The sequence below is a fragment of the Seriola aureovittata genome, chromosome 2 (assembly GCF_021018895.1).
Source record: "Seriola aureovittata isolate HTS-2021-v1 ecotype China chromosome 2, ASM2101889v1, whole genome shotgun sequence".
Taxonomy (NCBI): Eukaryota; Metazoa; Chordata; class Actinopteri; order Carangiformes; family Carangidae; genus Seriola; species Seriola aureovittata.
The window spans coordinates 29,237,812-29,260,000 of record NC_079365.1 but is presented as its reverse complement, the minus strand read 5'-3'; the positions used below and the strand labels follow the sequence as shown (position 1 = coordinate 29,260,000).

Below are 22,189 nucleotides of genomic sequence, written 5' to 3'. Positions count from 1 at the left end.
GTGAATCATGGTTTAGACACACACTACTGAATAATAACTGGCTGGTTTAAAAAAGAAGCTTGTTTTTCTTCTCGCTCTGACATTAAAGAACAGCCTGCATGTTCACAAAGGGAAACGCTCTCACAAACTGGATTTTAGAGACACGTGTTTTGCAGAAAATGAACTCCTTGTTGGAGCAGAAACTAAAATGCAGACCCCACTGTGCTGTGATAGTAGAATACAGTTGTAAAAAATTGGTTACAATATCATAAACTGCCAATTTACTTTTTCTTAAGTGATTGGCCTGCATTCAGAGAAAAGCTGTGGATCAAGGGGCCAACCAACCCTCGAGCACAGATGGTAAAATTAGGCCTAACTTGCATGATTTCATACTGTTTGTGTGGAGAGCGGGTCCAGGGAAAGTCGTCAATGGGCAATTTAAAAGCTGAAATACTTGGCAGCTGCTCTTTCTACTAAACAAACGACCTTCTGTCATATAGGCCCTGCTCATGTGGAGGAAGGAAGTCGGCACAGTAAAGAAACCTTAACAGAAAAGAGCTGCGTTCGAAATCCCATCAGATCAAATCAGCGGGTGAAAAACGTTAATAAAAGTTGATTGGTGATAAAACAAATTAAAGTGAACCGTTTATCCTGTTATTGGTGATCGAAAGAAAAACGGCTTTATTCCGAGAATTGATGATAATTGAAAGTGACATGAAACTCAACCTCAGCCCGATAACGACGGAGTAAAACGTGCAGATGAGGAGGCTGAGCTTGATGGCTTGATGGATGGACCGGGGGAACGATGTCACATCTATAAATAGCATTTCTGTCTGAAATATTCATTAGACTAAGTGAGAGATAGATGGAAGGGAGGGAGGGGAGGCATGTGGGGAAAAACAAATACAGCTTTCAATGAGAAATGTTAAAGAGAGAGAGGTTAACAGAGAGTGAGAGGAAAATACAGACAAGAGGTAAGAACTTGGAAGAAACAGGAGAAAGAGAGAGTGAAAACGAGGCTAAGAAATGAGGGAAAACAGACAGATAATTGGGCCATGGTGTCTGCCCCCCGGCCTCCGGTGTCACCCACCATTTGTCTCCTCTCCCATGCAAAGAGAGGGATCGAGGCTCAAGGCAAAACACTGCCAAGACAAAAAACACAGAGGTAATCTTCCCTCCGCAACACAGGAGTAAATATACAAACACAGAATAAATGAGGAGGCGTTCAACTTTCTTCACCCCGCTGCCTGAATAAGTAATTGTGTTTTCTCACCTTGGGTCTGGGCTCATTAAATCGCAGCCCTGGCTTCATATGTGGAGGCTCTGTCAAGCGTGAGTCATTGTGGAAAAAGCCAGGGAATACATGGTGGGCAGTGAACCAAAAGGTAACGTACAGTAGGCGTCGGGTCATGGATCATCTGTCCGACAGGGGTATTTCATGAACTAAATAGAAAACAATTACACCGACGTTTGTCTTGACATTTAGATTTTTTTTTTTCCTTCTGAGCTTCGGTGATGATTTATGACTTATTTTAAAGATGAACCGCATCTCTGTGAAACTCTGGGCCTCTTCTGTTTTATCCCCCCCCATCGCTCATGGAGCCAGATGGATTCAACACAAGAGGATTGAACAGTCGAGGTCAGCTCAGTGAAATGTGAATAAAAACTTTATCAGGTGTTTTATAACTGAACAGATAATCAGGCAGAAAACCGTCTGTAAAAACAATTACAAGACTAAGATCGCAACTTTCATTTCAGTTCAAACTACATAAAAGACTCAAAGACTTTTAAAGTCACGATGAAATAAGTTTGTGTTTTTGAATGATCTGTTCCCATCACGAATAATTAAGAATTAGATCACAGGAGAGAAGGAATCTGAGAGAAGGAATTTGTTGACATTTGGAAAAGTGTAGGACTGTTGAACGCACTTCAGGACCAGCTTCAGGCCTGCAGACCTCCTGAGGCAGCAGACGACCTTTTTTAAGCACTAATCGATAAGTACGGAGACAGACAGGCTGGCATCGCATTTCAGGAAACTCAGAGACAGCTGACGACTCTTTTCTATTCTGATCACAAGGAAGAAAAGAGAGTGGGGGACTGAAAGAGAGCAAGAGAAAGAAAGCGAATGGTAGGAAAGAGAGAAAGACACAAGATGGGAAGAAATAGTGAGGATGTAATTTGTCACAGTCATGGACGAGAATGTCAAAGTTGATTTTGAGAATTTGTGTCGTGACAGACTTGTATTTAAAGATGAAAGTTGCACAACAATCAACATAAAAATCTTACAGAAACAAGAGTAAGTCAAGTCATTCGAAAGCTTCTGAAAAAGTCAAAAATCCACGACGTGCACGCAAAAGGCAGCAGGTGAGCGGCCGACTGAAACGAGTTTCTGCTGCTGTGCCTTTATGAAATTCGAGGCCCAGTCAGCTGGTCACCGAATCCACCTCCATGATCCTTCATAAAGCATTCAAAGACTCTGACGTGTTCAGTTTGAAATTACAGATCAACAAACAAACTCACACACATATACACAAAGTCACTTTTGCCAAATACAGTTGTTCAGTTGAGAAGAGATAAGCAAAAACAACTTCTGTGGCTCCAGACAGTAATTTCCACTAAGTGTTTGGAAACTGCCCAATCAGAGGCAGCAACGGCCCGAGGGAAGCAGGATACTGACTGGGAGATTAGTTTAATTTCAGACTAGCTGGAAAATGAATGAGAAACACTCTCCTATCTCGTGCAAAACATTTCAGGCTTTAACTCACTGGATCGCTGCTCCCTTCCATCTCCAGCAGTAACAGTCTGTTTCCTAATCTTAAACAACTGTTTTATTATTGTAACAATAAAAATTAATCTTCTCTTATTTTAGTGAAGTCGTCATTTTAATCCAAACTACAATGTTCCCATAATTTACTTACTGTAACCTGTGAGAGAGAGATTTTTTTAAATTATAAAACAGGTCTAGGGTCTACTGAGGCTTAAAATGAGCCGTCAGGACTTCTGGAACTTTGTGATGTCACAACAAAGCAGTCACTGCCCTCAGCCGTGCCCCAAGCCCCGCCCACCTAGATCCACCATCCATAGTGTTTTTGTTGTTGTTTTAACTTGTATTAAAAACCCAACAACAAGTGTTCATTAGCTAGCTGCTAGCAAGTTAGAAGACAGTGGCCCAATATATCAGTGCACAACATTCCCAATGATGGTGACATTAGAGACATGTTTATTTTTTTCAAAATAAGTTTTACCAAGCTACAGCAGTAGGCTACAATCTGTTAGCTGTGATTGGCCTGGCTGTGCATGACTCAAACACTCAGCCAATCAGAAGAGAGGCTCAGGAAATGACACAAAACACCCTGCGCCTGCTGGAGCTTCAGAGAGAAGAGAGGAAACGAAAAACCAAATCAAGAAGGTTTTGGGTCTTAAAACTCACAAATACGTCTTCTTCTCTACCAGAACTTCAAATACTTCACTGGTGGTTACTTCAGCTCTTCCACTTACAGACAATAAACAGAATTATTATGCAAAATCATTTATGTAGAGAGTAACACTGACTCTAGCTCTACCTTATATCCCAATGACTGACTGAAGTTATATTGTTTATTGTACCTCTGGAGTTCCCTCCCGGAGTCTCTGGTCATATCTGTATTTTTAAGCAGGTTAACGTGTGTGTGTTGTCAGTGTGAGACGTCGATCAGGGCTGTTCATGATCCTCCTCCCTCCTCTGGAGGGAGGCTGAGGAGTTGGACCGTTGTTATGGCGATAGTGGAACCAGTCTTGCCAGGGTGTCCGCGGATACCGAGTGTAACCATAACAACGACGGAACTCTCCTCTAGAACGCTGTTGTGTTTAAGACCCTCGAGACACACACAAACACACACACACACACACACGCACGCATACGCCTACTGGCTGACGGCCAGCTAGAGATGCAGCCCACATCCAAACCACAACTCAGCTCACTGAAGAAGCAGGAAAATAAAAGTTTTCCCTGACCCGTGCACCACAAATGAAAACTTTATGACTGTTATTCTCTTTCAAACTTAACTTGCTCTCCTGGTTCAAAAGATAAGCCACACTCTTTGTGCATATAAACTAGATGACAAGTCTCTGCTTTGACACAAGCTCGACTCACTCTCAACTCTCCCAAAAACCAGAACCACGGGGGGTAAAGGGAGGAAGCAGAATAGAGAGAGGAGCAGTCAGAGAGAGAGAAAGATCGTTCTCCAGTAACTTTCAAAGCCATTCCCCAGTTGCAGTATTTTCAGAAACAGATAAAACTGTGTCACAAAGTGTGTGTTAACCTGTCCAAGTTACAGTTTTTGGTCTAGATTTGAACATTAACATGATATTATTATATATTATATTCTGCTGTGGTAAATGAATTTCCCAGTTGTGGGATTAATAAAGTTAATCTAATCTAATCTAATATTAGTGGGAGACTGTGAAGTCATCATTTTACCACACATCACAATGACAGAGCTGGTGTTTCTGGCTGTGACTGTGATGTTATTTTAAATGAAGGCCATTGGAATAAGATCTAAAAGGACACTTCTGTTTCAGAGACAGGCCTGGAAAATGTGGGATGAAGAGTGCAGAGATGGATGTATCAGGAGATTGTGAGTGTTCAGATAAAGGCAAATAAAGACAGGAGGAGTTACAGATGGAGGCGGCAGACTGAGCTATAGAGGGAAGAGGCAGAGAGAGGCAGCCTGACAGTGACAGGGACGGAGATTAAAGTCTCAAGTCTAAAGAGATTCTGAGAGAAGAGTAAAAAAGAAAAAAAAAACCCTCCAAGAGTCTGCGGGGGGTTCCTGATGTCAAAGCTTTTGGACACGGTGTGCACGGTTTGGGCCGAGTCAACACCTCCTAGCACTGGCTGTCGGAATAGAGGGGGCGTTTAGCTTCACTGACACACTGACGTGAAATGACAAACACTCAAAAAGCAATCCACAAACACACCACATACACAAAAGTAGGAATTCACATGCGCAAAAGCCAAACACACATGAAAATACACAAAGAAAATTAGACACATGCACTTAAATGAGTAGAGACTATTTAGATCAATAAGATAATTTGTTATTTTAAGAGATGCGTGTAAATAATGCGCTGCTCATCATGGAGGACGGCAGTTTAGGGACGTTGTCAAGCATCGCTAAGGGGCAGTGCGCTCTGAAGTCCCGTTCCTCTGCACATAATCCTCCTCTGCGCTCTTTGCTTTTGGTTTCCTTCCCTATTTGCCTGCTGTTCAATATGCAGCTGAATTTTCTGCAGCAGTGAAGCCTGGGGGTTAATTTCAGTTCTGGTGCCAGTTATGGATATGATGCACGAATCACCGTCGGTGCTGCAGCATCACTGAATGAGCGCCGAGGCAGGAAACACATGACACACACACACACACACACACGGTGCAGCGTAGATCAGCTTGTTACTGCCCCTGATGAACTTTCCACCTACATTTGAAAAGCCCAGAGACACCATCGTGACTTCGTGAGCTTCGCCAGAGGAGAAAGAAAATAAGGAGGCGAGGATCAAATAAGGAATCCTCTCCTCTCCACCTAAAGCGCTGCTCGGCCGGGTGTGTTTCAGCACCACGGACAGCAGCCAGCAGCTCTCAGGCTTCATCGTACTTTTAATCTTTAAGCCTCCTCACGTTGCGTGCTTACAAATACAACTTGAGGTAATGATGGAAAAATACAGTGTTAGGTCTTTTTACAGTATTTCCCCTCCTTGCTTGAGAGCAACACTTGTTATTGTTTGTGTTAACAAGATGTATCACCCTCCCACTGGCACTTACTTGCACTGAGCACAGCAATATTTAGACCTAAGCACAGCACCTCTCAGTGTTCACCAGGGTTAGACGAGCAGCACAAAATTTCACCTACACAGAGAAGTGTATCTTAGCAAATCGAACCATTTGCCTCTCACTGTGGCACTCAGATTCATCCAGCTGTTGTCATTTCATTCCTTAAGGAAGAGCTATATCCTTTGATTGATCATTTGTGGCCTGTAAGTGCAAATTTTACTGGATAAATAATTCATAGTCTTTTTTGTTTGCGTGTGGTCTGGGCATGTTTGCATACATGTGCTCTAAATGCAGCTCCTCCAGCGCTGCCCATGGTGAAAATTGCCTACACAGAGAATAATACATGAAGCAGCTCAGTCAGGCATGGTTAACCTGAGCATGCACGTTGGCGCTTGATTATAGCTTGTAAATGTGGTGGGAGGATCTCAACGGCTTTTTCTTGAACTCTTGGGTCTTTATTCCCTTTTTCTTTTTCTTTTTTTTTTTTTTTAAACAAATGAGATAATTTCTTAATATGAAATTTTATCTCAATAACCCAGTTTGCCCCCATAAAGACCAATTAATGAGCTGCTACTATGAAACGGGAATTAATGACACAGCGGTGTTCCTTTTATGAAAGCATTACCCATAGGGTTGGGAACTTAACTCAGTATTTTTAAGGGTACCGAGAGAATTATGTCGACAGAATTATGTCGGTACTATTAAGTACTGATTCACGTTAAATTGTGAACAGTGCTGAATTTGGTACCTGAGAGTGACAGAGAGAAAAGAGGTTGAAAAGCAGTCTCAAGTGTAGTTATACTTTTCAAAAGTTGATGCAGCCAATGCTCTCTGCAATGTGCAACATGTCTAATGTGAGGAAAAGCCTGAAAAAAGGCCAAGTCCAGCACAGCAGCTGCAGCTAACATTAGCACGCCTGCAGCCAGCGGCAAAGAAGTTGAACCCCCCCCCTCCACCCCCCCCCGCCGGACGACAAACATTAAGTGAGGCATCATCGACAGCTACAACTTCATCGACATATTCAGGTAATTATTGGCTGGCTGGATGAAGCTGTTGTTAGAGAAAAAAGGGACTGTTCTCGCTTTCTTGATTGACATTAGCTTAGCATTTCTACCACTGTTAGCCATCCAGCCACTGACTGCAGGTTGAAATTGATGTCATGGTAACAGACTGTGACAGGCTGCAGGTTGGTACAGGTTTGGGGGTTGAAGGAGGTAGGAAGGGGATTTATTTTGCTCTAAATAAATAACAAAATCTTATAAATAATTAACCATGTTGGAATTGAGAAGTTTGGACTTCTACTACAACTGAAATTACATTTTTGTTATTACAGAGAGTAAAGTACAGAAAGAAGCCTTTCACTCTTGAACTTTATTGGTTTAAATGTGAGCAGTACCCAACTCTAGTTACCAACTAAATAAAGAACTAATAGTTTGTGTGAAAATTCTGCACCAAGATAAATGGGAGCAGGCTAAAGTTGGGTTTAGTTGTTAGCTTTTATTTGGTCAGAAACACAAGCTGGTAATGTTTATTCACATGTAGTGTCCCTTGTTTCCTGAGTTTTACATGCACATTCACACATGAACAAAGACACTTCACTGAGGCCCACTGCCATACTGAGAGTGAGCGCTGGGTGTGTGTCTGTTGGGGACTGTGGTGATGACTTCACCCACTGTTTAGTAGCGTAATCCTCAGCTGGAAACACAACAACATCACATTACCAGCTCAGCATCTCTGTCGCAGTCTGTTTACTTCACCACATCTCCATTCTGTCTCACTTTCTGTGTTGAGGCTGCTCTTTCTCTGTTTTTTGATAACTGACATCGTCACTCTGCACAAATACGACACAAGTCCGCAGACCTAAACAACCATGTAAGGTCGTTTGTCCCAACCCTCGGATACAACCCGTGGGAGCGTGACGACGGCAGGTGAACCAGGGCACCATCATGGTCACAATAATGTTTGATTAGGTTTAGGGGAAGATCATGGTTTGGGTTAAAATAAGTACTTCCTTAAGGTTAAAGGACCTTTGTCGTCATGGTTACGGTAATAAACAAGTGGTTCAGGTTGGGAAACAGTCGTGGGTAAAAGAAACGTTAACTGTCCTGTGTTTAGCCCTCCTCCTAATACGGACTTTGTCGCTACGTCACGTGACTTCCTCCTCTGCTCTACTACTACTCTGCAAACGCACCAGTTGCGCCAGTCTTTTCATCGTGGACTGGTTCATTGCATTAAAATTGTATTTTACTGTAACATGCTATAACTGTCAGTCGTTTCCACGGCAGAAGCCTGACCTGGTTAGATTCCAGTGTCTGGGGAAACACGCTAGATCTCTTCACAATTAGATGTTCTTCTCCTCTGAGAAAAGCTTTTATTTTAAAGAAGCTGTATGATTAAAGCTACATATCTGGGTCAGTACAGATTCAGTGCACTCTCACAGGAATGATCACAGTATGTCGCTAAATGCCGCACGGTGATCGTATTTGCTCTTATTCTCTTGGGTATTTGCATGTTCATCCTGTGAGGTGTCCTAACTTATGGTTGCTTCTATGTGGAAATGAAAGCATAAACATATTTGTCTAAGTAGGTTAGCCCTGCGCTAGACTGTCCAGGTTGTAACCGTGTTGACCAATGCTGTGATAGGCTTTAGCCCCAACTGAGACCTGAACAGGAGAAGACGTTCATAATGTTGGACGGGTCGGTCAGTTTGAACAGAAAGAGCAGAACAGAGAGGCTCCCTTCCTTTGGGCTGGTTTATACTAATGTCTAATGGCTGTAATTTAATTCTAATGGCTGCATTACAGCACAGAACCACAACAATCGTATCTGAACAGCTTTGCTAAAGCGGGAGTGGGAGTGCGTGAAGTGGGGGCTGTTCCCATGTCACCAAGGGACAACACACAAGCCTCTAAAAAAAAAGGGCAAAATTAGCAAAGAGAATCTGTGTGATGTCTGCTTGTTAACTCGTTGCTTTGAGATGTGATTAAAAGGCCAAGCTAGCACCCTGAGGAGTAGAGGAGGGGGAGACGGAGCGAAGGAGTGATGGGGTGGGAGCAAAAGCAATCAACTTGATTTGCTGTCAGTTTCCATAGGCGATGTGGATATTTCTGCATGTAGGACTTGAGAATTCTTCTCGCCTTAATCGTTTGCCGGTGGGAGAGTCACGGGTGAATCTGGAGAGAATATAATTCCTCAGAGACGTTTCTTCTAGTGTGTGAAGCTTTAGGCAGGAGCGTCAGTGTGCTGTCTTTTAGGAAAGAAATCTGCACAAAAACACAAAGATTTTGTCTTTTCATCACCCACCTCAGGCCAATTAGCCTAAATATTGAAATGGTGGAACACAGCATAGAGATTCATCATCCATAGAAAATTTAGTTAAAGGTTCCATATAGTCTAAAGGTCTGTGTCCATGTGTAGTGTGATTATAGATCAGCTCTAGCTTCTATATTAATACTGTGAAAGTATCAAAGCCTCAGTCCACAGAGAAATGCACACAGCCTGTATTCAGAAACTGAGCCTTAAAACCAGCCGTCAGGACTTCTGGAACTTTGTGATGTCACAACAAAGCAGTCACCAAGCCCCGCCCACCTGGACCCACCATCCAAACCTTGCAGGATTTGGTTTCTCTGAGTGTTTTTACCTGAAATCTGCTGTATTTTTATTGGATCACCCAGAAAACAGTCAGCCAATCAGAAGAGTGGCTCAGAGACTCCTCTCTTCTGATTGGCTCACCTGTTGTTACTAGAGCTCCAGAGAGAAGCCTGAGAGAGGAGATGTAAAACTACACTGAGATGGTTCTTGGTTCTTAAAAACACAAATATATCTTCTTATGGATCAACGCTTCAAATAAAACACAGAAGAAGAGGAAAATATGGAGCTTTAAAGTAAGAGAGCTTTCAAGATTCAGATGAGATATGATATTTGACAGACAAAAGCCTGACCCAAAGACAGAAGAAATAAATGACAGGCCCGGAAAGGTCACTAAAGACTGTTTAAAGATGTCTGGCAGGTTGCTCCATAATCTGGGAGGAGCCCTGATCAAGTGGCAACCCGCAGCATCTGTCTCCAAATGCAAGAGCACGACAGTGACAGATGAGCAGGAGCTGCAGCAGCAAAATGAAAAGCTGGTTCAGGATAAATAGGTCAGGAGAAAAAAAGAAAAAGAAAAAGTGAAAACTGACAAAAGAATAAAAACAAACGACAAAGAAAACAAAAGGTGCGGTGCTGGACATGAGGAGGACATCCTTTACACATCTGTCACTTTCACTGTGACCTACTTTTATCACTGTGTACGCTGGTGTGTGCCTGGTGTGGGTGTGAGAAATATGGTGTGGCATGTGTGCCACACATAAAGTCGCCCTGTCCACTGGTGTGTCTGAACTGTGTGTGTCACTTTTGTCAGTTGGAGTGTGTTTCTCAACTCTGACAACAACCTGACTAACAATTCCTTGTTTTTAAAAACTTACATAACACATTTAAATGAGAATATTATTATTGAGTTGCTAATAAAAGTTCCACCCGCTTTAGCAGGTGCATTTCATAAAGAGTGTGTCTGGGACATGTGTTCATTAGTCCGTCTGTCTTCCTCTGTGCCTGTCTGTCTGTGCATGTGTGTGTGTGTGTGTGTGTGTGTGTGTGTGTGTGTGTGTGTGTCCTGTGTCATCTGTGAGTGTGAGAACTGAGTGCTGTGCTGTGCAGCCCTGGGGGAGGTGAAGCCGCTTTCAGGAGCCTCTATGGGCGCCACAAAGCTGCATTCATCCAACTGAATAGCTGTTTTCTACAACCAGGCACTGGTCATCCCAACTCCATTGGACGGCCTCTATGAGTTACCACTCTCCCCGCTTTGGTATGCAGAGCCTTATCCAACAAAAACACAAATGGTCGGATTAGCAAAAAGACACAAAACACACTTACATGAAAACACTGAAGGGATACGTGACTCTCCAGTTTCTTGTTCCTTTTTCTAATGGAAGATTAAGGATTTCCTCTTTTCTTTCATCTTTTGTGGGCACTCTCTCAGTCATTACTTGACTTTGATATGGCAAGGATAATTTACCGTCATTGTAAAGACAAAGTACAGGCAGCTTCTTTTTTTTTTTTCTTTTCAAAACAGCAGCAATTTGCATATGACATGAAGCGGGATGAATGAGAGCATAATAAAGTCTCAGCAAGTCACAGGGCTGGTCACGCAGACAGATGGTTTTCAGTGAGCGGTTCATCCTTTAGATCATTTTATAGTATCAAATATCACATGTGTGACGTTCAATGAAAAACAAGATGTTTTGTGATGGAAAATTGCTCTTTTTCCATTGAGCCCACTTTAAACCTCCTTTCTCTCCTCCTACAATTGGGGGTCTTGGAGGTTCTACTTTTGCCAAAGTTGTTTTGGGTACCTCCGGGAGAATGGACAGGAAAACATACGGCAGGATTAAAATAAGTAAACAAATATGTTGTGAACATGTGGGTGTGTCTATGATTGCAGCTGTGCTCCTTAAAGTGATTCTTTGGGTTATTTGAGGAGGGGTTGTCTGCATGTTGTTTTAGCCTCTTATATATCCGTTTAAGTGTACCCTTTATTTTGAATATTATCACAGCTTCATCCTGACGTCAAACAGCCATTTTCTTAGGAGCTACAGTTTGTGAACCGTTGAACTACGGTGCCGATGTATTATTCCGCAAATCAGCTGTTTGAGTCCGACAGAGCTAAGTGTAGTTGCGCTTGAGCGTAGGAATATGGTAGTTAGTAAAAAATGTAGTTCCAAAGGACAGCAAAACAAAGCTGTGAAAATATTCAAAATAAAATGTACACTTAAACTTTTTTCTTTGACTATGCTTTTTGCTGTCCCTGTCCACATCAGTACATGCAGGTAATACACTGACTGTAGATAAGTACCTCACACAACCCCATGTAAAATAACCCGGACTATCACGTTAAGGGATGCTATCATGTGGCTGCTAGCTCGTAACAGAATCAAAGTTTTGTAGTGGATTGTTTCTTCAGAGTGGGACAAAGCTCCGTCCTGCAGAGTGACGAGCAGTGGAGTGCATCGTGCTTCGTTTGAACACCTGCTGTTTAGTGTGATCGACACTACGAGGGGCAATATTCATAGTTGCCTTCTCACATTACTGCAACGATCATGATGTTGCTGTCCTTGTATCGTGTCTGCCGGCGTTCAGTGTGAAACCTTGTGAGTTGTGATGCGATTCTGATTCTGATGTTAAAAGGAATAAATCAACAAGCCGCAGCGTGGAGTCACAGCTGGAGTCTACTGAAGGTATCAGACTACAGAACGAAAAAAAAACACAACACACTGCCTCTCATTCAAATTCAGGTAATGTTTCTTTCCAATTAACAGAGTGCCGGAGTCATGATTCCCCTCATTGACTTCCTGTCAGCAGAGGCCCTGCTCCCTCCCACTGCAGACACTGGTGTAGAATTCTGCCTGATCGGTCAATCGGAAAAGCCAGGACAGCTGTCAATCGATACCCCTGACTCTCAGCTGGGGGGGGGGGGGGGGGGGGGGCGTTTGAAAACCCTATGCTAATTTTGTTGGACTGTGCACATTAGGATTGTATTTCACACCATGCCTCTGCTACATAGGTGGTCTCAGAAGCCTAATCATCTGTTGGATAGATCGTGTTCAACTCAAAATCTCACCGTTTCATAAAAGCAACAGCAGCACAGATTAGACGGCATCATGAAAGGATCTTCTCAGGGTATTAACTCAATAAAAGAGACCAGAAAATATCGGAGGGGGGAAGAATTATGTAAATGGCTCCTGATGACCAAAGAGGCCGAGACCAAGATCTGGAGTGACTTATCACAACCGGTGTCAGGAGTGTGCACGAAACAGGCAGTTTGAACTTCTACAGAGCTTCAATGACACGATCACAAAACACAAACACATCGAGAGAAAACCCTCTGCAGGTGCAACAAACTGGCATTTCAGAAAACAGGTAAACAGGTAAATTCAGTAAGAAATAAAAGAAGATAGAAAAGCATGGCGGAGAGCGACTGGTAGTGTTACACAATAGGCCTGAGAGTGTGTGGCAGGGACTGTCTTTAAAGACTGTGCAGTGATGGATACAAGGGAGGTGGGGTGAGGGAGAGAGAGGGAGGGAGAGAGGGAATAACTGTGGATCACTAATGGCCCCTAAACCACCAACTCTCATTTGAAAACATTCACTCTCATTACTCTGCCACATAATACATGCTGATAAATCACTGCTGCCCCGCTGGAGACTCTCAGTTACCTGCACTGTCCATTATCACAGAGCTCATACATACAGCACGCTGCTCTTTCCCATCACCACATCTACTCCTCCTACTGTTTCCACTGTCATACAGCTCTATATTCATATATTACATATCCACATCATGAAATGGCCTTTCGCCTGGTTCTGCTCCTCTTGTACCGTGAGATACCGCACCATAAAACACACCAAGTATCACGGATCATTTTATAAACACGCATAAAGAGTAAGACCTGATTTTCTTTTTATATAACAGATAATACAAAATACCATAAACTACCACAAGGTCATTAAAAAGCCCACTCTGGTGCCTGAGGGAGCACAGATGCGTCTGGAGGGAATACTGTAAGATTTTATGGGGATAGTGCACAGATAGCAGCAGAGTGCCGTAAACTCCCTGCAGAGTTCAGACCCACAGGCGTCCCTTCACAAGACTGACAGAGGATTTCTGTTCACCTCACGATTCACCACCAAGTCAGCTGTGACGCAGAAGCAGCTGAATGAATCTCACTGACAACATTTACTGTCTGGATGAGCTGAAACTTTGCAAGCATTAATTATCGTCTCTACTGAACAGCTGTGTCATATCAGCCCCAGTCCTGCACACAGGACATCCATCATCCATAGATGAAACACACACGCACACACACACACAGCAGGAGAACACTCAAGGCAAATTAATACACAAACATCACTGATGTACTCACCCACTCCTATTTTCTCGTCCTCCGTCGGCGTCCACATGATGTCCCGGTGTACAAAGAGCAAAATCCCCAACAAAGTATAATCACCCGATGCGTCGCTTCATGGAGATCCTACGGAGGTATCACCAGAGAGGGAGAGGGAGAGGAGGAGGAGGAGGAGAGGAAAAGTTATTTCAGTTGTTCAGGATGATGGGGAGGGGTGAGCTGTCTTCAGGTGTCGAAGTTGAGGAGAGTTATTTTGTTTTAGCGGATGAGCAAAGCGTGTGTTTGACATCCCGTGAGGCTGACGCATGGCGCAATGTGTTTGTCCATCTCTGCTGGTCGCTGCTGCGCTCTGCGGGGACGAACCACCGGTGAAAACCCCTCACGCAGCAGCTCCCCTACCGCTGGATGTTGTGTAAAAGATGCTGCGCAGGCACGTCACGAAATAGGTCTGGGTTTTACAAAGTACAGTGGGGGTCAGGGTAACAGGCTGCACTTCTACAAACGCTGCAGACCCCGCGGAAAAATATAGTGAAATGACAGTTCCGGTGTGATGACAACAGAGGACAAACTACACGACCAAAGGTGTTGATGTGATCACAGAGCGTGCAGACATTCCCAGCACATATACAGAAAAATCAGTTGAGCCCCAGCCTCCTCTTCTTCTTCTTCTTCTTCTTCTCGTGCAGGAATCCCCTTCTCAATCAGTGCAGCATCTCCAGTCTCTCAGGCTCCCGCTGTTTTCGTATTTATACGTGCGCATGCATTTCTCCCGCTGATACCGTCCTCCTCGGTTCCGGATGTCAGAACTTGTTTTGAGCAGATGAAGAAAAATTACACATAGTCTCCTCTGTGCTCGATGTCCGTACGACCGAGCGGGAGAGCGGGAGAGCCGTGCGCAGCGGCGGCGGCGGCAGCGGCAGCGGCGGCAGGGAATCCTACATCAGTTTTAAGAGGATCAGGCGAGTGGAAAGCTTACAGATAGAGAGTGTTACGTGGTCAGGAGAGGGAGATGGCGTGCGTGTGCGTGTGTGTGTGTGTGCGTGCGTGTGTGCGTGTCCGCTGCGCCACCGGATCATTAAAGGTCATCACTGGAACAAAATTGGCACATTCACTGTACAATACTGTGGGCTTATAGGGGACACCTATGCGCGCACGCACATACACGCACTGTGAAATACATACACACACGCAAACGCACCGTGGACATAGTTTATATGTGGCAGACCCTTTCTACAAACTCATAAAAACACGTGTTCAACATGTCAACAGGAACACGACTCACTTTACCGCACGGAGCCTCACACATTCACACGCAGCCGTACGTATGACTCACGGGGCTATGTCATCGCTCCACAACATGACACCACACTGACACAGTTTCTGTCACGTTGTGAGTGAGAGTGATAGTGGCCTAGAGACGCCTGCGTGCGCAAATGCATGTCGACATTCAGCACAAGAGGAGTTTGTTGTGTCCGCTGTGCCACCGTGTGTATATTCCTGGGTAACACACACTGTTTTTACCAGGCGTATTATCACTGTGGGCAGATAGTCCTGCTCACAGCTTAACTGGGTTCATAAGGTAACCATGGTGATCTCCAGGGGAACCTCCTGAAGTCTGGTCATTATAAAAGATAAAAATACTTTCTAGATGAAAAGGACTGCGGTCTTCCTCTCCCTGTTTATTAATGTGGTGGAGAGGCAGCAGCAGAGATAGAGGCAGAGTAATGAGTAAGCCTGCATGAAGCCTTTTAATAGAGTAAATTAACAATAGCCACATGAACACCAAAGTTCAGCTTGTCCAGTTACAGCACTGTGCAAAAGTTTTAGCCACTTAAGACGTGCAGATTCAGCGTAAATCCACTGAAGAACTGTGGAAAGTTCTCCAAGAACAACCCATCATACAGGTACCTGTGTGCAGGTGTACTGAGGAGAACTGGGGCCAGTTTCACAAAGATATCTCAGACTGATCTGTAGTGTTGGTCCATTCTTTATGTTGCTCAGACTAAACAACTAGTCGATTAATCAATAATGTAATTGGCAGATTAATCGATAATGGTAATGGTGCAGGATAAAAACAAATGGATTAAAGCATTCACTGGTTTTCAGATATAAATACAGGCGCAGCTGCCTTTTTGGGTCATTTTCTGATATTTTATTGACAAAATTATTAATGAGAAAAATAATCACCAGGTTAATTAATTGATAATGAAATAATCTGGGTTTGCACTGTAGTGAAATAAAGTACAGCTTTGAGGGGCAAACAATTCTTTTTAGCGTGCTGGATTTTTACAGTATAATATGTAACTTAGTTAGACAGGTAAATACCATTCAGTTAAATCTACGTAAATTAGATCGAGTTAAATGGAAATTTTCAGGACCAGATCTGCCAACCTTGGGAAAATATCGCACTGCACTGAACTACATTAAAATATACAGTGAAAGTCAAGTTTCAGTAAACCTGCTTAACACTGCTGTTAATACTAAATACTAACTGTTACTAGTACTATAAAAAAAGTCACCTTTAACAGTTTAACGACACACGATATGCCTTGTAGCTAGCTAGCTAGCTAGCTAGCAAATTACGTAATGTTAGGTTAACGTTATTAACGTTAAATAGTTTAACGGGTTTGGCTTATTTAACTCAATTAACAATATTAACTTTCCACATCCACCACAGCCCGTTTACCTGTGCAGAGGAAGTAAAGCACCGCCTTCACCTGAGGAAGCAGCCAGACGGAGTTTAAACCCTGTTTCTGTCGCGGTGTTGAGATGATTGACAGTTGGAGGACTGAACCCAGCGCTATGATTGGTCGAACTCTTCTTCTTCTCTTGCTCGGCGGACTAGACGCTGCTGCCCCCTGCTGTTAGAGTCGAGTACTACAAGTGTACAATTAAACGCACCTTCGTCACCAGATTTTTGCGTATTTTACAGCCATAAATCTAACTCACTTTTGGAGCCAGACTCTAGTGGTCATTAGAGGAACTGCACGGACCTTCTTGTTAACACATCCATTGTCACGCCTATGAATATCTGAGTCAGCAGTTCAGCACATGCATCTTTCGTTTTTTATTATGGTAATCAGTGCGTTTAAGAAAGTCTGAACAATCTTAACATAGTTGTATCAACATGTTGTAATTACTGTCAAACTATTCATTGAGGCAACAAACTTTACTTATAATGATAATGATGTAAAAAATTCAAAATTGCAGATAAAAACAAATGTTTAAATCCTATTTAGTTCCACTATTCCCTGCACTACAACTGGTATCTGGTGTGTTCAACAATGATGTTGGATTGATTACATATAACAAAACTGGAAAAGGTTCTTTCAGTAGCCTTCACTGCTGCTGTCTCTGTCTCCAGTCCTTTTGATGGCAGTATCACCATGTTCTTTGAAGTCACATTCAAGAAGCTGACATGCTGTGAAATGAGGAGTGGTGACCGAGTGAAACATTGAGAGAGAAAAACACAAATCCTTACAAAAAAAAACCTGGCCTTAGTATTCTGGTCCAGTGAAATCCAGCTTACTGTGAAAAGAAGGATGAAGGCAGCAAGGAGGAGGAGAACAGACAGGAAGAACAAATGAAACAGAAAAGAGGAGGAATTAACAGCAGGGACAGCAGGAGATACTGAGTGTTTCTCCAGAGCGAGGGACGTTTTTCAAAGAGCAATAACTCAGACATTTTGACATTTCTGCCGAAGACACTGGCGGACTTCAAGGCAACTCATCACACACAGAAATAATCTTCTGAGGACTTTTAAATAATTTAATAGGACGTCATCATCATCATCATCGTGATCTCCTGCACACAACGATAATAATAATTACATGCACTGAACTCAACATGTTATTTCAACCTTCACAGATTGTCTTTGTCTCTAATAATTAAACTTAAAATAGCATTTAAAAACACACCACTGTTTGGTGATATAAAAAAAACAAACATTTGAGGACGTACAGGATTTCCATTTTTGGATTTAATATGACCTGAAATTGCTCAATCTGTATTTGTAAAAGTGGTGAACATATCAGATATCTGTTATCTTTCTATGGCACTGTTGTTAGATGAAGCTTTAGGGATTCTGCTGACTAAAGGTGAGTAAACAGACTTTCTGTGTCTTTCTGTGTCGTACTTCCATAGATAAACACTGGCTTCTGAGAGGATTTAACACTTGATCTTTTAGTTCAACATCTGCTATGGCTCAGTGATGGTGACACAATTAAAAACCACAATGCCTTTGTTTTTTGACCATTACTTGTAAGAATTCGAATACAAAAGCAGCTGAGTTTTGTTTCATTTCAGCTTGAACAGAGAATGTATTCAACAAAGTTAAGCTTGTTTACACCAGAAAAAGAGAGAATTTAAAAAAAAATCACTATTCCACTATAACCTGGGACCTGAACCATATTGTCTTGTATCACAACACTGAGTAAAACTGATGAATTTTTCATTAATCAAGAACAATATTTTACGTCGCTATCTTGGTTTTTTGGAGCCAGAAGAAACCATATTTGGATGAGAGGGTGGAGCTGGGGAGGAGTGAGGGGTGGATCTTACCTGTGTCCTCGAGGACACCAAGTACACCCACCCGCATCATCAACCTGACAACAACAGGCTCCTGGCTGAGCTGTGCCAAGATGCTGCTAACACGGTTAGCTGTAACAACTGTTACATTAGTCTTACAGGCTAATTGCATAAATCCAACATCCATTTGGCAAATAAATTAGGAGTTACTTGTAATGTTATCGTAGATTAAGGTAGCATGTGTGCTAACGTTAAACTGTAAAACCACAGTGTAAAACTTATTCTAACACTAAGACTGATGATGAATATCGGCTCCTGGACTTTTTGCACCTTCCCTCCATCACTTATGGACGGCTACAATAGCTTCCAGTCAACCTGTCAGACTGTTGCACTATCCTCACTTAGCTATTAAGTATTATTTTTACATTTCTACTATAAATTATACTTGTTACTAAATAAGATTTATCCGCCTCTCTTTATTATGCAAACTTGTCTTGTGACAGTGAAGTTCACCTGTACCTTCATTCACAGGTGTATTTTATTTTTGTCAGTTACAGTTGATTATAAATTGCAGTTTTAATGTGAAATGACATGTATACACACAAACACATGTACATGCCCTAACAGAAGTTGATCTGCAATAAAGCTATACCACTATATCCCCATATAGACGATAGCTTCTAAGATTTAACTTTTATGACCTACCTCGCCTGTTTAAGACTGTTATTTTGAAAGTGTGCTTCTGTGTTTGGCACTATAAATTGCATAAGATTTTGTATAAAAAAGCAAATTATCAATCTCTTTGACACAAGCGCAATTGTTTCACATACGCAAACTTGAATTTTTCAAGCAGATTTATCTTACAGGTTTACAAAGGTTGATTTACAACTACAAACATTGGAATTATTTGTGAACATCACTTTACAAGCTCAAAATCATTTTGACCCTAATTTAAGCTGAGGTACACATAGTTACAGTAACAACAGTTTTGTTTCCTTAACAACAAATCAGACACAGCAAGTTTCCAAACAAGTATTTTAATATTCAAGCCAAATATTAATAATAACATCCACATTGTTTTCTGATGCATTTGATATGACAATAACTTCAATGTAAGAAACAGAATATTATTTTAACTCGCGTTAACAGGAGGGTAAATAAGTAAACAAATAAACAAACAAGGCAAGAGGACAACTGAAGTAGGGGAACAGGAACCAACAAAGAGCCTAACTATGCGATTCTAACCAACCCAAAACACAAGAAGCAGCACCCCTGTTCCTAATGTGTCCAACAGTCTGTTTCTAAGGGTGTGATGCACAAGCAGAATTTTAAACCTAGCCCAGTCCCCAACAATCACTACCAGCATCTCAAACCAAATCACAAATTACACAAATGTTCACAAAGGAGGTACAGAGGCAAGCTGCCTATCATGTCAGCCGCCACTAATGATGTGAGGCCGGGCTCTTAAACTCTCTTCCTCTGATGCTTAAACGGAAGCAGCATTGGTGAGGACTGACAGGATCATTGCCGCACCAATAGGAGAAGATGGCCGTGGAGTCGGAGGCTCCTCCTCTCTGCTCCGACCAATCCCTTCACAGAGGCAGTGCAGCCTTAATAGCATACAGACAAAACACACTTTAAAATCCAGGTGACTGCACTGAAGCTCAGTTGAACATAGTTTTATATCATGCAGAAAGTTGAACAAGAAAGAGCAGAACTGATGACACAATTATGGAAGATTGCGCCAGTAGAGGATAATATTAAAAGTACTAGAAAATTCCTGGAGAAGTTTTGAATGTGCCTGATGCTTGGTGCGTGTACTTCACTCCTCAAGTATCAATCTTTACAAAGGACATTACATTGAGTCTCATTCATGTCGTAGAGACTCATCCTGACACTGATCTCAGTCACTGCAGGTGTCCCTCTAAAAGCCTTTTGAAGCTCACGACTGGCTAAAATAACCTCACACTGATGGTTTCAAACACAAATGTGTCCCCATAACCACAGCAAGACATGTATACACACATGTACATGCCCTAACAGAAGTTGATCTACCATAAAGCTGTACCACTATATCCCCATACAGAAGATAAATGAGCCATTTGGGTCCGCAACATTTGATGAGATGCATAAGGCACAAAACTGTGCAAAAGTAGGTTTCCAAATCTTAAAACCATTAAGTCAAGTACTGTTACCATGATATTAAATGAGAAAATATTATTTATAAAGACTAACATAGTATTTTTAGCCATTTTTCCTTAGAACAAGAACAACTTGACATTTGTATCGAAAAATATCACCATTAAATGTTGTTTTTTATCAAACCTTTATTATTGTCAGGATTATATGTGTGTCCCTATTTACATAAGATATGTTTTTAATAAAAACATACTTTTTTGTAAAAATGTAATGATTTGTGTGTGTCCCTCATTTTGATTTACCACCCGTCACATTAACATGTTTTGTCTATAAACAATGTACTGTTGCTTTTAACTGATATCACAGAGAGGAAGTGACATCATTTGAGGCTTTGGAGCAGCCAGGAACTAAAGCAGACAAGTTCTGACCGGCACATAACAAATGTCTAAACAGCTGGTCTGTCCTCTCATCAGAGGGAGCTGAACTGGAAGTGGTTTTCTGTCATCATCATCATCATCATCATCATCATCATCACAGCCCATTTGAGAACTAAGGATGTCCGTGCAGTCTCCTTTGTCCATACATGAGGGCCTCCTTCTGTGGGCATCAGTCATTCAGACAAACACTTTAATTCAGACATGGTGGATCACAGTTAATCACACACATATACCAGCTGTCAGGACAGGTGCATGAATACCTGCTTCAGTTGAGGACTCCTGTGTATGAATTCACAGTATTAAATGACAAACCCCTACAATTTAAGATAAAAGAAACTTGCGCTACAGAAAATGGACCAGACTCAGTGAATAGCTCCCTAAGCTTAACATGTCCTATGATAACTATTAATTTAGCTATACAGACTAATGAGCAGTGATAACTAACATGTCTTTGGGGTCATCAGGTGGGAACCTCCTTTCACCAGTGTTTTGTCTAATTGGTCCCACGACACCTCCAGGAGGCTAGACAGTGATCACTGGCGTCCCAGAGTCACTCCCCTAATGCCAGCCATCACTGCTCCTCACACCACGACTATTTTCTTTATCTTGCCTATGCTACCACAAACAACACCATCATCAACTCTGACAAAACACACTAGCAGATTCAGCAGATTCAGCAAACAAACTCCCCTAAACAGTTGGAGAAAGTGGCGGCCATTTTGAATGAGGGAGGTAGAGTCAATGAGAGATGCCTTTTTGAGCTAAACTCTCCCCCGCCGGATTAAGCTGTGCTCCTAACTCCCTTACCAAAGAGACAACAGACCTTCCTACAAATCCTCTACATCCTACTTCCACTGGACAAATCCTAACTTTCCATCCTCGCTGCACCCACTTAGAAGCTCTAATGATTACCTCCATCGCCATTGTGAATGCCAATGGAGAAATCGTGCACCCTGCCATAATGCCTAGATAATGCCAAGATAATGTTCTATTATACACTGTGTGAGAGTGAGTTAATTGTTCAACTATATTTCTCCTTGTCCTGCAAATGTTTGCATGTTTGGGACAAGGTACGGTTACCATAGCAAACACTAAGTAACCAGCTAGCTAGCTAGGTGATGCACTTTGCTAACCTAGCTAGCTAGCTAGCTAGGTTAGCAAAGTGCATCTGTGATTCACATTAACTCTAATATTAATTTGGATGTTAACTGTCTCCTGTTCTCCGGTCAAAACACGTAGGAAAAAACGCTGTAGCTTTTATGAGCATCTTACACGTTAAAACTGTAGGATGTTAAAGAAAATAAAAATTTACTCACCGAAATAAACAGTTTATCAGCGTCTCTCCAGTCTGTTAGTGC

General features: G+C 42.3%; 1 protein-coding gene across 7 annotated transcripts in view; it reads right to left on the bottom strand.

Moving 5' to 3' along the window:
• The window catches only part of LOC130185850 (dedicator of cytokinesis protein 3-like), a 184,838-nt gene extending 170,170 nt beyond the window's left edge, over window positions 1-14,668 (bottom strand). For 6 of the 7 annotated variants that reach the window (XM_056402566.1, XM_056402575.1, XM_056402583.1 and 3 more), the window contains exon 1: window positions 13,747-14,667. In XM_056402566.1, coding sequence (XP_056258541.1) covers window positions 13,747-13,783 — 37 coding nt within the window. In that variant the 5' untranslated portion in view covers window positions 13,784-14,667. Of the gene's footprint in view, window positions 1-13,746 lie in introns of all 7 variants that reach the window. The other variant, XM_056402628.1, reaches the window with a different exon arrangement.
• Window positions 14,669-22,189: the final 7,521 nt, after the last annotated feature.